Source organism: Meriones unguiculatus, chromosome 4 (genome assembly GCF_030254825.1).
Source record: "Meriones unguiculatus strain TT.TT164.6M chromosome 4, Bangor_MerUng_6.1, whole genome shotgun sequence".
Taxonomy (NCBI): domain Eukaryota; kingdom Metazoa; phylum Chordata; class Mammalia; order Rodentia; family Muridae; genus Meriones; species Meriones unguiculatus.
The window spans coordinates 96,348,085-96,366,928 of NC_083352.1; the positions used below are offsets into that span (position 1 = coordinate 96,348,085).

Here is an 18,844-nt window from a genome sequence, read left to right on the forward strand (position 1 = left end):
TCCCAGCAGGAGGCGAGGGGCAGGCGGGCAGGGGAGGATCCGTGGTCGCTGCGAGCTACACAGAGTAGAGAGCCAAGCAGGGCTATACCAACCCAACCCCACTCACCCCTACAAATAATAAAAAGGAAGCCAACTAATAAGGTGGGTGTTAGGGATACACAGTGCGAAGAGGAGACAAAAGTATCTGTATGCTATATTTATACACATCCAGGGCCAAAGTCTAGCGCCAAAGGGGAAAAAATAAGAAAGACTAGAAGAGACTGAATGGGATGCAGATCATCAACCACATTTGGATTTAAAAAACACATAACCCCCTCCCCCCAACACACACAGCTTTTACAAAGGAAAACAAACCTATAAAGACGCGATGTAAATTTGGAAGCAGATAAACTGTAAGCCTGCAGCCACTCACCCCAGCTGGTGAACTCCCACTTCATCTGCACATAGAAATCCGGGGCCTGAAGGGCAGACAAAGGTTTATAGGTGACCATGGAACTCTCAAGTAAACAAGCAGAGCAGGGTTAGTGTGGCTCCTTAAACAATTAGGGGAGGAGAGAGAAAATGCAAACACATAGCCTGAACACACTAAAACAAATATTTTATATTTAATTCATTACTTTATCCTGATGAAAATACTTCTAGACAGCTAAGAAAGTGAGAGGGGCAGCCAGCTGGATGGCTCCATGGGCAAAGGGCCAGCAGCCAGGCCTGATGACCCACGTTAGCTCACTGGACCACACGTGGAGGAAGGAGAGAACCAGCTCCCACAAGATATCCTCTGATGGCCTCATATATGCTGTGGTATACACGCACCACCACACTCCAAACAAATAAGTGTCACTTAAAAAAAGAAAAGAAAAAAGTTAAGAGAAAAGTGACAGGGTTGGAAATGGACCTTCCTGGGGTGGCTGGGCTCCTAGCATGAAGAGAGTTAAGCTACCATTCCATGGGGGTACTGGCCTGTCCGAGATGCAGAGAAGGAAGCCGCTCCCTCTCTTCTGTGGGGAACGGCACTGTGAAAGGCTGGGTGTGTGGGAAGTGCTTCGTGTTTATTGGCCCGCTATGGGAAGATGAAAATGGAGGCTAGACATCACTCCCCTAGGAAGTGGACTTCCCCTGTGCTTAACCGGTGTCCCAGGTTTCTCTTAACTGTTAGAAGTTGGCTTTCTGAAATTTCATACTACCACAAAATCCTTGTTTAGGACTTTTTTTTCTTTTTCCTCTCATTAATTTTTTTCTTTTTTAAAATTTTATTTATTTATTTTGTGTATATGAGTGCTCTATCAGCATGTACACCTACATGCCAGAAGAGGGCAGTAGAGAATATAGATGATTATGAGCCACCTCTTGGTTGCTGGGAATTGAACTCAGGACCTTTGGAAGAGCAGCCAGTGTTCTTAACCTCTGAGCCATCTCTCCAGCTCATTAATTTCTTACAGAAGGCTCTTCAAGAGCTACTTTAAGAAAGCCACCTGACCATCCAAAAAGAGACATGTCAGGCATTGTGCTGCAAGCCTTTAATTCCAGCACTGGGGAGACAAAGGGACCTCTGTGGGTTCAAGGCCAGCCTGTCTACAGAGTTAAGTTCCAGGACAGCCACAACTATATAGTTAGACCCTGTCTTGAGAGAGAGAGACAGAGAGAGAGAGAGAGAGAGAGAGAGAGAGAGAGAGAGAGATTATACATAGAGCTGTTTTCTTATTCTCTCACTACCTCTAAAGCTTCACATTGGTTTTTGTCCCTGCTTTGAAGAAGGCAAGGAAAACTACCCTGAGTGAAACCAACCACGATTTTCATATTAAGCAAAGACAAGCTCCAAGGGATAGCTGGTAAAGAAGGAATGCTAACGTGTTCTAAAGAGACACTGTTGAAACATACAACATCAACAATGGCTTCAACACACACACACATTAAAAAAATCGATATATATATGTATATATGTCTATCACTTGAAGCATCAGCTACAAATCAATGCGATCCACTTCTAAGGATCAATATAGATTTTTAAAAAACCCTTTATATTGCATCTGAACTCTTCCTTGTCAAATAGACAACCGAAGGCTGGTGACATAGCTCAGTGGATGCAGTAGTGGCCTACCATGCCAGAAGCCTGGATTCCACCCCAGTGCTGCATGAACCAGCCATGGTGGCACACCCGCGATCCCAGCCCTGGGAGGTGGAGGCGGGAGCATCAGAAGCTCAAGGGCATCATTGGCTGAGCTGCCTGAGCTAGATGGGATGCTGCCAGTGGGGGAGGGGGGCGGGAAGGGGCACAACTGGCGTGGTTCCGCTCATAGTAACTCAGGTGGGAAAACAGCAGGGCCACATGACCTCCGCACACCTGTACACACAGCTGTTTTTAAAACAACCATGTAACTACTTCACACTGGATGGGATGTTTCACCGTGGTTACAGAGGAAGTGAGTATCTTTACAAGATTTCCCTTAAATTTCACACAAAGTGTTCTAAAGCGGCTGGAAAGATGGCTCAAAGTTTAAGAACACTGGCTGCTCTTCCAAAGGTTCTGAGTTCAATGCCCACAACCACAAGGTGGCTCACAACCATCTATAATGATATCTGGTGCCCTCTTCTGCCATGCAGGTGTACATGCAGACAGAACACTGCATACATAATAAACAAACAAACAAACAAACAAATCTTCAAAAAAAAAACAAAAACAAAAACAAATAAACAAAAAACCACCAAACTGTTCTAAAGAGTGCCCAGACAGTGGCTGGACACTGATTACTTAGGCCAAGTTCATCCTTCTCTCCATACTGACTTAACTAGCTAACTGCGAAGAAGCTGTTCTGGGACTTCTGTGCCTAGGCTGGGACTCCAGAGCACTGGAACGGAGTCTCCACTGCCACCGTACATACTGCATGTGCTCTGAGGCAGTTCCTTCAAGTGGCAGAGAGCCGTCATCCCAAACGACCCAGGAGCCTAGGGGTCACTGCTTTTAAAGAAAGACCAGTCACACTGCCAATGAATTAAGGAAATGGATTAGAAGCCACAGAATACTGGTGGCTACAAGCGACAAGAGTGGTGAGGTGACAGGCAGAACACAGAGCCCTGGGCCCTGGTGGCCCCTGGAAATGCCTGCACAGCAGTCGTGCCCATCATTTTTTCCGTCAGATCACCTCAGCACAGGGCTCTATGAGAACACAGGGCGCTAGGGAAACTGTATTTGACAGCCACTGTCCTTAAGCTTGAATTTCAAGGTGGCACTGAAGCAGTTAGGTGTCGTGCCCCAGAAGCTTAACTTAGAAGAGGCCCTGTGCTTCAGCAAGACAAGACAGGCAGAGGCACGCACTCTTTGGCAACAAAGTGCCATCTTCACTATTCTGAAGACTTAAGGAAGACACATAGGTGTCAGCGGTCTCCACATCACCGCAATGATTGGCTCAGAGTGTGGCGTGGCCGGTCTTACGGCTACCTCAAGAATTCTGTGCAGCAGCTCAGGTACACCTCCGAGGGCCATGGATGTGTTGTGGTAGTCTCGGTGTTGCAGGACTGTGTGCACCATCTCGGGATCGCCTGTGCTCACAGCTTCATGTAAAACTAGAAAACAAAAGGGCAAACCCGAGTCACCGAGCACCCTCATGCTCCCTGACGAATTCCATACCTAGCCCTGAAAGCCATCTGGGTAGCTCAAGGACCAGTAGGTGCCTCAGAGAGCCGAAGAGTCACGTTGGAGTATATGCAGCTTGGCCATGGCCTCTGACTGCTGACTCATCACTTTATGGCCACACCTCCTGGTGCACTCACACCCATGTGACTACAGGCAACCTGGCAGGTGGGACTTGCACATACAAGTGTCCTTGCTTGGTCCACACAAAACTGCTACCATTAACAGTAAGAGGGGGTCCTAACAGTGAACCCCAAGATTTCACCAGAAGACAATACTTCTGGTGCTCAGATCTTTGACTTCATGACTTCGCTGGCCTCAGTGGGGTTCCTACCCAGGGTAAACCTGGCTTGCTCACAGATTTGGGAAGGACCATTTCTGGAAGAGGAGTCACCCTCCACAGAGGGTTCAGGACTGTGAGACCAGCATCCTGGCTTCATCTTGTCATCCTGTCCCTTGTCCTGAGAGACACAGCTGACTGACAGGAAAATTACCATCGAGACTCATCTTTTTCAGCCAGAGGCATGGAAATGAATGTGTAGGTGATAGGTATACTTGCCTGTCCATCCCTGGCCGTTTTCTTTGGTCACATCTGCTTTATGTCGCAGCAAGACTCGAGCAGATTCCAAATGCCCCAAAGAAACCGCAAGGTGCAGTAACGTCCGACCCCGTGGGTCCAGGGCCTCTGCATTCTGTGAAGCAAACACTGGCGTCATATACTGGATACAAGGAGCACGAACACACACTTTCCGCATTTATGGAATGCAGAGAAATAGAACATATGGTGAGCACGCGATAGCAACAGATACCTCAACACGTGTGTGCTCACGAGCACCTCTCAAACATGGGAAAAACTGAGAACATGGTCCCTGAGTTGGCCGGGTTTGTTTTTGTTTGAGACAGGTTCTCGCAAAGCCGAGACTGGCCTTGAGCGCCTCCTGATCCTCCTGTCTCCTCCTGCCACTGGGATCAGAGGTGTACCACAGCGTTCAAGCTCCCTTTTTGTTTTAGTTAAGTTTTTAAACAAGGAGTTCCTTTTCCTATAAAGTTACCGGCCTAATAAACGAATGAGACTCCAGGCCTCAAGGCCTCCAATGCAAACCCATAAGCCCCAACACCATTCAAATGAAGCCTAGAAAGGCCAGCAGCCTCCCTGCTGCAAGGGCCTGTGCCACAGATGCTGGGGGCTTCTCGGGCTCAGCTCAGCACTCATGTGCAGAACAGGAAGGACAGGCCTGTGATCAGCACTGAGGGCACGGAAGATTATTAGGGTGAGCTTACGCCTGCATTCTCTAGCTGGACTTGCTACAAAGCCCTTCCCTCGCGGTTGTGTGCTGAATTCCAAATGCCCAGAAGGAGCACATGGCAGCAGCTACGGCTCTCACTGAGACCTGACAGGCACGGTGGTGGAGACGGAGTGTAGAGAAATGGACAAGCACATAGAGACACCATACATGCTGGGCTGCAGTCTTCTTTCCTGTGTTGCTATCAGTGCCCTCCCCTGGATCTCCAGAGGCAAGCGGCACAGTCTGGTGCGAGCGTCAGGGTCCTGGCGCTGCCTGCACTGCAGAGCTCTGCAAGTTCTTCCAAGGACACTGTGAACATGTGTCTTTCTAACAGCCTCAAGTTCCTTAGGGAAGGTGCTTTGCCTTGAGATGCCAGTTGTTTAGGCATAAACGGCAGAAAACAAATGCTTCACAGGCCACTGAGGAAGGGAAGTGACTGAGCGTTAACGGCCATGATCTGACAGTTATGCAACCTCCCATTCTGCTAAAATTATATCACAGCTATTGCGCAATGAAGATAAGAACTGTTATCGAGGAAAAGAAGTGGGAAGCAGTGTGCTTGCTGAATGGGAGGTCCCTGAGCCAATCCCAGGCACTCTCCTAGCTGCTAAAATAGGGTACCCAATTTTTCCCTAGGGCACAGGTCCTAGAGGTCCTTGGGAGAGCCTGAAGCTAAGTACAGTTCTGAACCCCATAATGCACTATGCTTTTCCTATACATACACTCATACAAGAAGATCAAGAATTTTTACCCTGTAGGGTGGTGGACCATACGTTTAATCCTAGCACCCTGGAGGCAGGGACACGTGAATCTCTGAGTTCAAGGCCATCCTGGTCTACATGGCAATTCCCAGGCCAGCCAGGCCTGCCTAAAGAATCAATTAATTAAGTCTTTACATCTCTGCACGGAAAGGACTAACTTTAGAAATTCCTTTGGCACGTCCCAGTTGCCAATATCTTCTTGTACTTTGGGGACATTAAGTAAAATCAGGGGCATTTGAGCACAAACACTAAAATGCACACACACACACACACACACACACACACACACACACACCCGCGGGTCTGGCACACACAGAGGCTGCTTAGAGACAATGGACAGCAGCACGTAGTGTGGGCTTGCCGGACAAGCATGAACCATGTTACCACAGGACAGAGCAGTCAGGAGGGACTTTATTGCTCTACTCAAAGGAACGACTTCTCTCTGGAATTTCCCTCAGCTGCAGGCTGGTCATGGGTGTTGCTCTAGTTTCATTTCTGTTGCCATGATCAGACAAGAGAACAGTTTAGCAGGAGGAGTTTATTGGCTCACAGTTCCAGGCTGCTCTCCCTTGCTTTGGGTAAAGCCACAATTCCAGGAGCTTGAGACAGCTGCTCACATCAGAGCTGCAGCTGGGAGGAAAGAGTGCTCACCTGCCAGCCCTCAGCTGGGCTTCTCCACTCCTAACACTTCAGAGCCCCTTCACAGGGAAGGGTGCCACCCATCTGGGCTGAGTCTCCCTATACCAACTAAGCCAATTAGGACAAGCCCTCACAGACTCGCCCACTGGCCAACCCAATGTAGACAGTCCTAGATGTCCAGATGATTCTAGGTTATGACAAGCTGACAGAAAGGAAAGCCTTGAATAGGGGAGACTACTGTATCAGCATGTCTCCACGGATGGTCCACACCACTCCCAGGCTCCCCAGACTTCACCAAGGGCATGGTGAGTGCACTGCACTGCAGAGATTGAAACTATAAAAAAATAGTGTCTAAGTATTATATTTAACTACCGCCACCCTAACCTCTAACTGGCATTAAATAATCGTATTCCTGAAAGCAGCAAGGCTACGAACTTGTGAACTAGGACCTAGTTGAACGTAACAGTAAAGAAGTAATTGGCAGAGTCACTACTCTCCCTTCCTCCATTGCGTAAACTACTCAAGTTCAGTCTAAGTGAGAAGCACAGGTTCAGCACTGGGCCAGCCACACAGGAGTGTCTTCACAGCATCCGTTGTATTCACCGTAGGAAGGGAAATACTAAGTCCACACCCAGAAACAAGGAAGCAGCCACCGAGGCTGCAGCCAACACTCAGCCTCCTCTGCAATAAATTCTTAGACGTGATGTAAAAACAAAACCCCAGTTCACTACGTTGTTAGCTTTCTTCTGTTCTAAACCACAGAAAGAGACACTTGGCATCACATTTTGCACGGCTGATGAGAATTCTTCAGAGTTTACCATGCTCCCTTTCTCACTTGAAATGAGAAAGGCATGAAGAAATCTACTTCATCACAGCCTCGATGTGATTAGAGAACTATGGGAGAATAAAGAGGAGAGGGGAGATAAGGCCCTCTCAAACCAACAAGGCAGAAGGCCCCTGAAGGTGTCCACTCCACCTGCGGATGCCTCAGTGCACTGCCAAGAAAAAAAGACCTGGGTTATTAAAATCAAGAGCTGTTCAAATCAAGAGCAAAGCACTTCCCACACAAGCCTGACTCCTGAGCGCTACCCCTGGAGCCACATACTGTGAGCTGGGCTGGAGATGGCTCTGCAGTGAAAGCAGCAGCTGCTGCAGAGGCCTCAAGCGGTTCCCAGCAGACACAGGGAGGCCCACAGCCACCTATACCTCTAGTTCCAGGGGAGCTGGTCTTTCTGAGCATCTGCTCTCATGTGGTAGATGCTCAGACAGGAAAACACAGAAGTATACATAAATACAATGTAAAAAAAAAAAAAAAAAAAAAAAAAAAACAAGAAGAAATAAAGGCACCTCTACTCACACATCACAGGACCATGTACATAGAAAATCCTAAGGGATCCACTCCAAAATTAGTTCCAGCACTAGAGAGCAGAGGTAGGTGTACCTCTGTGAGTTTGAGGCCAGCCTGGGCTACAGAGTGAGTTCCAGGACAGCTAGGATTACATAGACAAGCCTTGTCTCAAAAAACCAAAACAAAACAAAAAAGTGCAACCACTCTGAAAATCAGAAATTCCTCAAAAAGTTAAACAGTGACCACATTATAAATGAACAAGATACATTTATAATATGATATAAATGAGCAGTGTACCCATACAAAAGAATACCATTTAGTCATAAAAACAGAGAACTGATACATGCCATAACATATATTAATCTTGAAAACATGTAAGACACAAAAGGCCATGTTACATGAGTCTGTTTATGTGGAGTTTCCAGACTAGCCAGAACATACGTTAGCTCCCTAAGACCAAAGGGACTGGGGTGAAGGGAAAGTAGCTGCTAAGAATATATGGTTTTATGTGGCTGGAGAGGTGGCTCAGCAGTCAAGAGCACTGGTTGTTCTTCCAGAGGACCCAGGTTCAATTCTCAGCACCCCCATGGCAGCTTATAAATCATTAAAAAAAAGAATGTATGGTTTCCTTTATTATTTATTATTCTTAAAAATGATGTAAATGCTCTTTTTAGAACTCCAAGTGTTAACAGGTTAAAAACAAAACCCAAGCTTCAGATTTTGCCAGGGATAGCTGAGTTCAGGTAAACAGAACAGGCCACTGCTTGATGGAAGCGACAGTGGCACAGGTGACATGTGGCATTTGGCAAGTGGGAGTCTTCAGATGATGGCAAAGGGAGGGACGGGGGCAGGGTTCTTTTTAGGGTGATGGACATGCCTGGAGTTGGCATGGTGAATACACCAAGAATCGCCGGCTAGGACCCTTTCAGTGGGTGGTGTGCGAGTTAGCTCTCTGTGGCTGTGAAAAATACCATGACCACAGCAACTGAAACGAAAGCGTCTATTTGGCTTGCGGTTCCTGAGGCTTGAGAGTCCACTACAGCAGACAGTCATGGCGGCCTGACCAGCAAGCTGTAAGCTCACATCACAGTGCCAAGCGTGATGCAGAGAGAGAGTGGTACAATCTACACAATCGCAAAGCCCGCCCGCAGTGACGGACTTCCTCCAGAATGCTGCACCGCCTAACCCATGCAAACACCACTTGGAACCCATTCATTCAAACATCATTCATTCGAACCTTTACTGTAAGTGAACCATGTGTCAATACACGTCAGGAAATCCCCGTGTGTTGCTTCGAGTCTCTTGAGCGTGGGTTTTCCCCTGTACAATGAGGACTGTGAAGGTGCCCACTGCACAGTCTCCCAAGAAGCCATCACCTGGCACAGCGCTTCTCGCCGCACTCGCTGCTCTCGTCCACACTGTGCAGGTCCAGAGCGCTGTCGCTCTTCCTGAGAGGCTGGCTCACTCTCATTACTTGTACTGAGCCTCAGCACTGCCAGCTTACAGTAGTCCAGGAAGGATGGGTTCTCAGAATTCAACAAACTCTGAGCTGGGCTGTTTTGACTTGTGTTTCCTCAACCCTGAGCTATCGCACATTAAAAGTCCCTCTTTCCTTTGAGTCTCAAATGAAGTCAAGGAATAAGATGATTCTGCACCCTCCTTTGTACTTGTTAATTCCACTCTTCTTGTACAAAAGCTTTCTTTAGGACCCTGCCATCCTCCAAAGGCAGCACATGGCTGATCTTTGAGGGAAGGCTACAAACAACCTGGGCCCCAATTCTAGCTTCCGTGAATACTCAGTGACCTAATCTACCTAGCACGTGGCAATCACTACTTCTGGGACCTCCAGGAAAGGGTGTCTCCACTCTGACTGCTCTGGGCTTCTGGGCCTCTGGCTTCTACCTCAAGTTAGACAGGAAAGGTTTCACTAGGTGGTTTTGTGAACTTGAGTTCCTGATGACGGAGGAGAAGCACCAGAGAGCCTCCAGGAGCTTCATCTTGGATGGCTCAACCGTGGCCTCCAGGCCAAGGGCCCTGACTAGAATGTGTGCCCAGTGACCTCGCCTGCCTGCCACAGGCTTCTATCAGGCTCCAGGGCTGCTGCTGTCTGGAACATTCTCTACCTTTCCTGGCTGCTGTGCTTCCGCTCTGCTGGCTTCAGGAAGGAGTGTATTGTCTGCCACCTCCAACCCCTGCACCCCCTAAGCTCAGATGCATGGACAAGCCTTTGCCTTCATCCCTGTAAGTGCTCATTCACTCCTCTGCATCAGTGTGAGGCCAGCGGAGTTCCAAAGTCCTGGCCAAATGACAACTGGGACACAAATACTTCCAATCACAGGCACCAACTTCAAAGCCCCACTTGAACACGAAAGAGCCATGGGCGTAGAAGCACTGTACTGAGCACTCTTCTGAGGCCTGAAATACTCTCACAGTTGGCTATCAGCAACACTCGAAGCTGACAAAAAGTTAGTGTCTTGGTCTGGATAAATTCAATACTTTTTGTGTTGCAGTAGGTGCTGGGACAAAATAAAATCCTAGTGTGACAGCTTCAAGCCCCACTCTCAGTGTGATGGGAAGACTGAAGGGGCAGACAGCAGGACCTCCATGGTGACATCACAGCAAGGCCAACAGCACTTTGACTGCTGAGATGATGGGGATTCTTTGTTCTAATTTTGCAGCCACCTCCTAGCTCCTGTAGAAAAACTGGAAGGTTAATAAAACAGCTAACCCCTCAGGCTCAGGAACATGGTGGCTCCTGCTCCCGCAGAGCAGGGCACTGCACCATTTACCACAGGCCAGACACTCCATCTACCGCCTTCCTTAGTTCCCCTGGAGGACAGGCAAGCTCCCTGAATGATGAGCAGGGGTTAAGAAGACAGGTCTGAGCCAGCCTGGGCCAGTTGGTTTTAAGATCTTAATTTCTAGCCAGGGGCAGTGGTACACCCCTACGTCCCCAGTGTTTGGGAGGCTGAGGGCAGCAGAAACCGCACGGCAAAACCTGGTCTCAAAAGAACCACCAAAAGCAGGGCCTGGGAAGGTGGCTTAGAGTGGAAAGTGCCTGCCATGTGGGCATCAGGACCTGAAGTCAGATCCCCAGTGCCCAGGGCACACAGCTGTCACACACAGAGACAGGAGCATCCTGGGAGTTCAGTAGCCAGCTAGTCTAATAAAAGCATAAGTTCCAGGCTCAGTGATAAACCTTGTCTCAAAAAATAAGGTAGAGAAATGATCGAGGAAGACACCCAACATTGACCTCTGGCCTCCCCTGCACCCTCACAGGCAAGCCCAACCAGAACACACACATGCACACCACATACATATACATATACTAAGAAAAAAAAACAAAAACATACACATACCAAGAAAAAAAAAAGCAAAAATACAAAATGTTGCTTTTTATTCCTCTTCTGTGTTTGTCTTTCTCTCCAGAGAGGGGAGGAAGGATGAGGATAGAGGGAAAGAGTGAGAGAAGAAAAGAAACAGGATTCAAACAGAGTACAACTCTCCGGTTTCAAATTATGACTCAAGCACAAGCTAAGCATGGAAGCAAGTTGTTCTTCTAGGATGGGAAGGAAGCACAGTGACACCTACATCAGAGAGCTGGGGGAAGAAGGAAATCAAAGATTTCAGGGATCCATTAGGTGGCACACACACACACACACACACACACACACACTAAATCTAAGACAAAATGAAGATTTCATTAAAGAAAATAATTTAGCAGAAGCTGGGCACAATGGCTCAAGTCCAACACGCAGAAGACTGAGTGAGGTGGGTAGACTGCCCTGAGTTCAAGGCCAACCTAGACTACAGAGTCGAGTTGTAGGCCATCCACCTACACAGATGCCAATTCAGCAAGGGCAAGCCACGTGTCCAAACACACAGCTCAGTCAGCATTGGTGCTAGCCATTAAACCCAACTGCCTCCTGGTCAAAAAAGGAAGGTGGCTACTTCAACACCGACAGAGAATCTGCATGAACACATACTTCCTGCTCTGCCATTTGGGGGTCTTCTAGCGATATTATCCTGTCCCCAAACCAAGTATATAACTTGTAGGGACTCATACAAAATGAAAGGGATAGATGCCTCTGATTCAGAACAGTGAAACATTTCAAAATGGTGACGGCAGGGAATGGGCCCCACACAGGTGCTCTGTCCCCGCCACTTCAACAGCCAAATTTCACGGCTGAAGTTGGACTGCATTGTTATGACAGTCAGGATGCCCGGGTCAAGGTCTTCTCCCTAGACACAGTACTACACTGTGAAATGACCCATTGTATTAAAGTAGGGCACTGTCAAGACCGGAGTCGGCATGTACGAGCGTTCTTTCTCAGCCTTGACGTCAAGGGCAGTAAAGACCTCAAGTTTTCTTCCACAAAATCTCCTACAAGATTTGAATTCCCCAGCACTGCCATGCCTATGACCCGCCCCACAAGAGGGGCTGAGGACGACAGTCACTGAGAGGGCTACACAGGTCAAAGACAGACATTCTGTGGCTATCGTTATCATGATTTGCGGGAAATGGCAACTTGGCCACAGCTGAGATCCTGAAGTAAGACGTGGCTCTTACCTTTGCAGACCACTCTTCCTCTTCGGTGAGGAGAAAGCTGTCTTCAGAACTCAGGCCTGAAGCCCATGGTCTGACGACAATGAGCCTTTCTATCAAATGGGATTTAACCCCGTGACTTTCTTTGTACTTTCTGCATGAGCTGAGAACCACTGTCTACAGCAAAACCAGTGCTGAGGACTGAGCACAGACAGTGTCCCAGCCCTCAGCTACACGCCTCAATTCCTTTTCTGCATTCTTTTTTACTTTGATTTTGGGACAGAGTTGAACTTGCCCACACCGGCCTTGAACATGTAATTCTTCAAGGCCTCAGCCTTGATGACAGGTGTGGGCCACCATGTCCGGTCAAAACTGGTTACTTTTGGAAGTGTCCGGGCTGGGGCTTGAGGATAGGCCTAAGGGTAAGATTCCAGAGAAGGCCTCTGAGCCGTGTCTAATAGAAAGAGAATTCTGTCAGCAGGTATGCTGGGATGGCTGGCAGTGAATCATTCTCTCTGGGGGCATGTGTCATATCTCTTTAACTCTTAAATAGTTACTGTGTCATCTAATTAAGAACAATGACTCTTACAAAACCTTGTTCTGTCTGGATAACCCCCCTCCAAACACACACACACACACACACACACACACACACACACACACGTAGCGCCTCTCACACAATAGACAATGTTGGGCTATGGAGCTGAATATACTCTCACCCTTTCTTATTTATTTTCAGACCAACTCTCAACCAAGTTGCCTAGGCTAGCCTCCAACTCCAGTCTTCCTGCTCCAACTCCCTGGGTGCCCTGGGTTACTGGTGTGCATCACCATGCCTGCCTGCCATGGAATCCTTTTTTAAATGAAAAGAGTGACTTCTGAGTTCCCATGAGTACCCATACAACCTAAAATACGTATGGCAAGCTTCGAACCAACACTTAGTACGACTGTTCCAACAGCCTGATGGGGAGCTTGTTCAGTATTTACCAACCAAAAGAACCAAGGGTTCTCGATGATTACCGAGTCAGTGTTAGGTCATTCAAAACCAGGTCTCTGATACACTGGGTAGGAGAAATGAAACCAACAGTAACAATTATGCCAGATTTCAGAAGTAATTACAAGTCCTTATCTCTATTTGTTACAAGTTAGTATGCAAGTCAGGAGCCAATACCTGCCAAAATTGTTGCAGTGCCATTAATGACAGGCGTCTCCGCCTAGGCGGTAGCTCAGCGTACAGGAGGCTATCCCCCAAGTTAGAGGCCAGCCTGGGCTACATAGTGAATTCCAGGCTAAGCAGGGCTACTCAGTGAGACCCTGTCTCAAACAAAAACAAAGAAGAAGAAGAAGAAAAAAAAAAAAGAAAAACAAAACGCCAAGAAACTGAAACAAACAAAATGAGAAAACATGTAATGCAAAGGTTCTCAACCAAGGCAGTACAGACCATTTGTAGTCAGATAATGCTGTTGTGGGTGGGTGGCTGCCTGGTACACTATAGGAGACAGCGGGATCCCCCACTTCCACCCAACTAGGTGCCAGCAGCACCCACCTCCCAAGTCATGGCAACCCAGAATGTCTCCTTGCACTTTCAAATGTTCACTATCACCTCCAGTTGAGAACCTGGAGTTTAAACCTCCAGTTTAGAGAGATGACAACATAAAAAACTTCCTAATAGGGAGATCCTAAAGAGTCTGAGCAGCAGAATCTCAAATTTTACATCAGCTGCCCTGGGAAGCTCGTTAAATACTGATTCCTAGGCCCAGCCCCAGAACCTTTAATTTAAACAAGGACTGGGGTTTTTCCCTCATCACTGCCTACATCCTCATCCCATGGGTAAAGAAAAGTGGGCCCCAGAACATAACTGCTTTGCCCAAGGTCACAAGGGAGATAAGGTAGAGCTGGGCCACCTAAGCCAACCAAGCTCTTCCCCAGCACCAGGGCGGGTGGAGTAAGGGTGTGTGTGTGTTGCTCTTCCGTCTTCGAGACCATAAAGTTAAAGGTGAATTCTGGAGCCAGCCGGCCTAAGATAAAAGATCCCGACAATGGTACTCTTTAGCCCAGTGGCCTTGCGCAAGGCAAGTAGGCTCTGAGGTCTCAGTTTCCTTCCCTGTCAAGTGGAATAACAAGCACTCCTTCTTCGTGATAGTGGAAAGGGGATGATGTACCAAAAGGCCCCGGCATCGGTCTACAGTAAGATTTCGATGGATCCTAGCGGTGACCGCAGAGCTGAAGGGCTGAGCGGGGCTCAGGAGGCAAAGGAGCCCCGACGCGGCGCTGCGCACCTCACCTGGCCCCGCAGCTCCTTCTCCAGCTGCCGGTAGTCGTTGTTCCAGACCAGGAGGTGCAGCGGGAAGCGGCTGCCGACGTCGCGGGCCGAGGACATGGCGAGGAGGCCGGGACCCGGGCCTGACCGCCCGCCTGCCACCAGCCTCGACCCGACGGGGTCTCGGGGGCCCGCCCGACTGGCCGGAGAGCGAGGAGAGGAGGGCAGCGAGGCGGCGAGTGCGGGGCGAGGCGGGCGGTGCGGGCCTCCGAGACCGGAGCGGGTGGCGCGGGAGGCCCGGGGTCTCGGGCCGGGCTGGGGACCGGCTCGGGGACCCGCTCGGCCGCGCCCACCCCGCGCCCCGCGCGCTCGCGCCCGCGCTGACAGCTCGCGAAACGACTGCTGCCGGCCGAACCGCCCCGAACAGGGAAGTGCGCGGCCCGTTCCACTGCGCGCGGCGGCGGGGAACGCGGCCCCGCGACAGGCCCGAGCCCAGCGCCATCGCTCCCCGCCGCACCTCCACGCCGGAACACACGACTAACAACGTTCTGTAGCACCTCGGGGCCCTCGGGAAGCCCAAGAGCCCCACGCGCAAAGGCAATGGTGCGCACCCCCCGACTCTCTCCCCCTGCCCTAGCCCCCTACAGTGGTTCGCTCCACAACCGGGCCTCTTGCATTGGCCCTGCAGCCCGGGGGTGAGAGCCTGGACCGAACCATTTGACTGGTGCCTTCCTCAGCTGCCTTCCACGATTGGTCAGAAACCATTTTGGAAGTGGGCAACACGAACTCGTTTTCATGGATGACCTGGACCCGGGAGAGGTAGCACCAGATACCCTCCTGATAACGGGGTAGTTGGGTCTACGGGCTTGTAAACTCTGGAACGTTTGAACTGGATGGTTCTGTGTGTAGAAGTTATCCGACGCTTTCCGCGGGGAGGGGGGGTGAGCAGACGCCTATTCAATGCCGTCGTTACTCTTACCAAAACTGTCTCCAGACATGGGCAGTTGTCCCCTGGAGGAGAAAAATCGCCCAGTTGAAAAACCACTATTTTTTTCTGAACCCCCAACTCGGCTATAATGTAAAGGCTATAACTGAAGGTTTATCCCGCCTCAGTCTCATTAACCCAACCATGCAGATTTAGGATTGTGACCCAAAGGACTAATGGCGTATCCAGATTGGCCCACAATATGCGCAAGTGAAATTCATCCTTTGGGTTGCGACTTCAGGCTTTGTATCTTGACGCAATGAAGAACCAAGTGCTGTGTCTGCCCAGATGTCTTACAACTGCCACAAAGTCGTGCAAAGCAACCGGCAAGCATTCCGTCTTCCTTCCTGGCTTTAAACAGATCCAGCTTTTCAGATAAATGCAAGGGCTGGCCAAGAATCCTGACAGACCTAGTCCATTCTCCACGGGGGTGGAGTCCTCAAAGACTGAATGAAGCCAGTACAGGAGGCAGTCACATAAAGATGGTACCTAAAAGCTTTAATGGAGGAATGCGTGGGAACTGTCACTACCATTAGAGAGAGAAATATGACCCGCGCTCCTGAGGTCTCTTCTGGAAATGACTAAATGAATTCAGTTGTTGACTGTCTCCGATTGATTTCGTGTATAGACATATTTGACACAAGATTTTGCTTCTGTCTCTGGTACTAAACAAAGAATCACTTCCCTGAAGGGAGACCCCAAATTGCTAAGGCGTTTAGAGGCAGGCAAAGGATTTCTTGGGCAGACCTCTGCCCTCATTCAAGATGGCCATAAGAAAGCGTGCCCTTTCCGGTCACATGACCTCCGGGGCGCAGCAGGACTCCTCCCCGCGCGTGCGTAGTGCGCCGGGGCTGCGAGGCGCTGAGGGGAGAGGCGCCGCCAGCGCTGCCCGGGGGACCCGTTAGAGCGGAAGCGCAGCCGACGCCTCTGCCGTCGCGGGGTTCCCGGCAGGTGAAGCGGGAGCCATGTCGAAGCGGCTCCGGAGCAGCGACGTGTGCGCCGACTGCAGCGGGCCGGGTGAGTGCCGCCGGCGGGGCCCCGCTGGGCGCGCTTTCGGGGCCGGGACCCCTGACGGGGCGGTCCCCGCGGGCGGGAGCCGGGCTACGCCGACCCCGGGCCGCACGGTCGCGAGAGCGTCCCGGGGCCTGTCAGCCGCGCGGCCGGGAGGGACCCTCCATCCCCCGGCCCGGCCGAGCGCAGAGGCGGCGGGGGCCGGCACCGGCCGGGACGCGAAGGGTTAGGCAGCCCCGGAAGGCCGGTGACAGGAGTCCGACAGGCGGCCCGAGGCTGCAGGTGTTTCCCCTTCCCGGTCTCCCGCCCCGCGCGGGTGCGCGACCGCCCGGCTGGGCTGCCCGAGGGACCGCGGGTGGAGGGCTGCCCTGCTACAGGCGGCCGCTCCCGGGGGACAGACAGCCCCAGGTCGGGTCTCGAGTTTGAGATTCTAAGTTCCCACCAGATTTTTGCCTCTGCGTGACCTTGGACTGATGACTCCACTTGCCCAGACCTTGATTTCCTCGTTGTTGGTTTTTTTTTTCCGATGGAGACTCTCGCCAGTACCATGCGCGGTGGTCAGTGGACATTCCCCAGGGTTCGTCTCTTTTGTATGCTGCCTCTTGGTCCAACCTTGTAGTTCCTTCAGCTACACTTTGGCTTCAGAGTCGCTGGCAGTGTAAACTCAAGGACTTCGAAGGGCCAGAAGCGTTCTTGCTGCCGATAGTATTTGGATTTGGAGACTGGATCTGGTTTAGTAATTGGAAACCAACTGACAGGTCTCGATTCAGATTTTTTCTGCTTGTTTTGGTCCTTGGACTTTTGGTTAACTAGCAGATGACTTAACTGGTACAGCAGCGTTCAATAAACAGTCTTAATCGAGTCATTGAACGCCGGCAGCTTGCAACTGTTCTTCTCTTCGTCTTGTCGTTTGGAAGCAGGGACTGATTTTAAGTGATTCTGTGGTAAACCTTACTGTTTTTTGTTTGTTTGTTTGTTTTGTTTTTTCTTGGCCCTGAGCACTTCAGGTTAACAGTTAGATGGAAGGTAAGGAGAGGCAGGGACTGTTGTCTGCAAGCCAGGTATATACAAACTATCTCTAAAAATGTTGTTTGTTCCGCTTCCTTCTTTCCTTGCCTGTTTTCCGTTGATTCATGTGTGTCTGACTTAAAACTTCCTCTTGAGAAGTGTGCTCCTTACGCGGTGGATGGTACATGGCAAACGCAGATTCCCTCTCCTCACCACCTGAATATGGTCTTCCATTTGTGTCATTTCAGGACCTTTTGTGTTTCACATTAGTTGTCTTGAATGCCAGAATCTAGAGAGACTTGAGTCACTTCCTTCCTGTTTTGAGTATAACGAAGCTACCTTGAAGGGTGGACAAGCAACTAGGAATTTGTGCACAGCTTAGGCAAAGGCTAACCTGTAGAATCAGGGCTCCTCTGAAATCCTAATGTTAAGGCCTCTGCAGAAGATGCTCCCAGACAAAATTTGCATCAGATGGTTGGGGCACAGATACTTTTGAAGTCCATTTATGCTGTTCATGGAGCCTGATTAAAAAGTCCTGCCTTCCAGATAACCTGGAAGGGCTTCACCCAGCCTCGTTTATAAAAGCTTAAGTCTCATTTTCTTTGTTGTCAGATATTCTTTCTGTGGGATTCTGATTCATGTTGGGTAAGTGATTAAAGGAGATGATTGTTTAATGTGTGTTAAAAAATTGCTATCCTTTTCTTGGCTGATTGCCAAAGCCACACTTGCAGTCTTAATACTAATATCTCCCTGCAGAAAGCAGTGTTGTCATGTGCCTGTGTACAGAACCTCATGTTTCCGTCCTTGCTCCTTACAATGGCATTGTAGCACCTGTGGTTGTTGGACTCTTCTGTTTCATATCGGACACTTTACTTTGAGTATGTCTTGTTTACCTTAGTGATGCTGGGGATCAAAGCCAGGTCCTCACAGTTGCTGGGAGAGCCACACCTCCAGCCCTGATTTCTTGTTTGTTTTTAATAAATCTAGTTCATTTAAAATGCATTATTCCTGTGCCCCCAAGACAGACACTTTATTTACATTCTCCCTCCTTTGAGATATGTTACTACTGCAGTTGGGTCCACTGTGAGGACACTCAAAGTAACAGGCCTCAGATTATTGCACAAGAAATGAGGTTCAGACTCTGGACTGTTTGTCTCCATAGCCAACCCTCGAAACCACTGTGCTCTCTGGCTCCCAGGATCTGTCTTTGATGGAAATCCCATAACTTTTCATTATATGGTTTGAAGGGGTTAGAATAAACTGAAAAATGGCAAGATGATATACATGCATTTTAGAGATTTTTGTGGACTGCTTCCTTCAGATCAGCTGCATGCCTGGGTCTGGCAGGTTATCTAAACCACTGGTGCTGTGG

At 49.6% G+C, this 18,844-nt stretch overlaps 2 protein-coding genes across 14 annotated transcripts in view; one reads left to right on the plus strand and one right to left on the minus strand.

The window, feature by feature from the left end:
* Ankrd13a (ankyrin repeat domain 13A) overlaps nt 1-14,882 on the minus strand; it is a 31,659-nt gene extending 16,777 nt beyond the window's left edge. The window contains exons 1-4 of one of the 2 annotated variants that reach the window (XM_021634730.2): nt 14,493-14,882; nt 4,188-4,320; nt 3,437-3,561; nt 413-458 (exon numbers count right to left, since the gene is read on the minus strand). In XM_021634730.2, the coding sequence (XP_021490405.1) occupies nt 413-458; nt 3,437-3,561; nt 4,188-4,320; nt 14,493-14,588 (400 nt within the window). In that variant the 5' untranslated portion in view covers nt 14,589-14,882. The remainder of the gene's footprint in view (nt 1-412; nt 459-3,436; nt 3,562-4,187; nt 4,321-14,492) is intronic. The other variant, XM_060382574.1, reaches the window with a different exon arrangement.
* A 351-nt stretch (nt 14,883-15,233) lies between these two features.
* Git2 (GIT ArfGAP 2) overlaps nt 15,234-18,844 on the plus strand; it is a 48,637-nt gene continuing 45,026 nt past the window's right edge. For 4 of the 12 annotated variants that reach the window (XM_021634720.2, XM_021634724.2, XM_060382572.1 and 1 more), the window contains exon 1: nt 16,398-16,470. In XM_021634720.2, the coding sequence (XP_021490395.1) occupies nt 16,419-16,470 (52 nt within the window). In that variant the 5' untranslated portion in view covers nt 16,398-16,418. Of the gene's footprint in view, nt 16,471-18,095; nt 18,118-18,844 lie in introns of those variants that run through there. The other 8 variants (XM_021634726.2, XM_060382573.1, XM_021634719.2 and 5 more) reach the window with 6 other exon arrangements.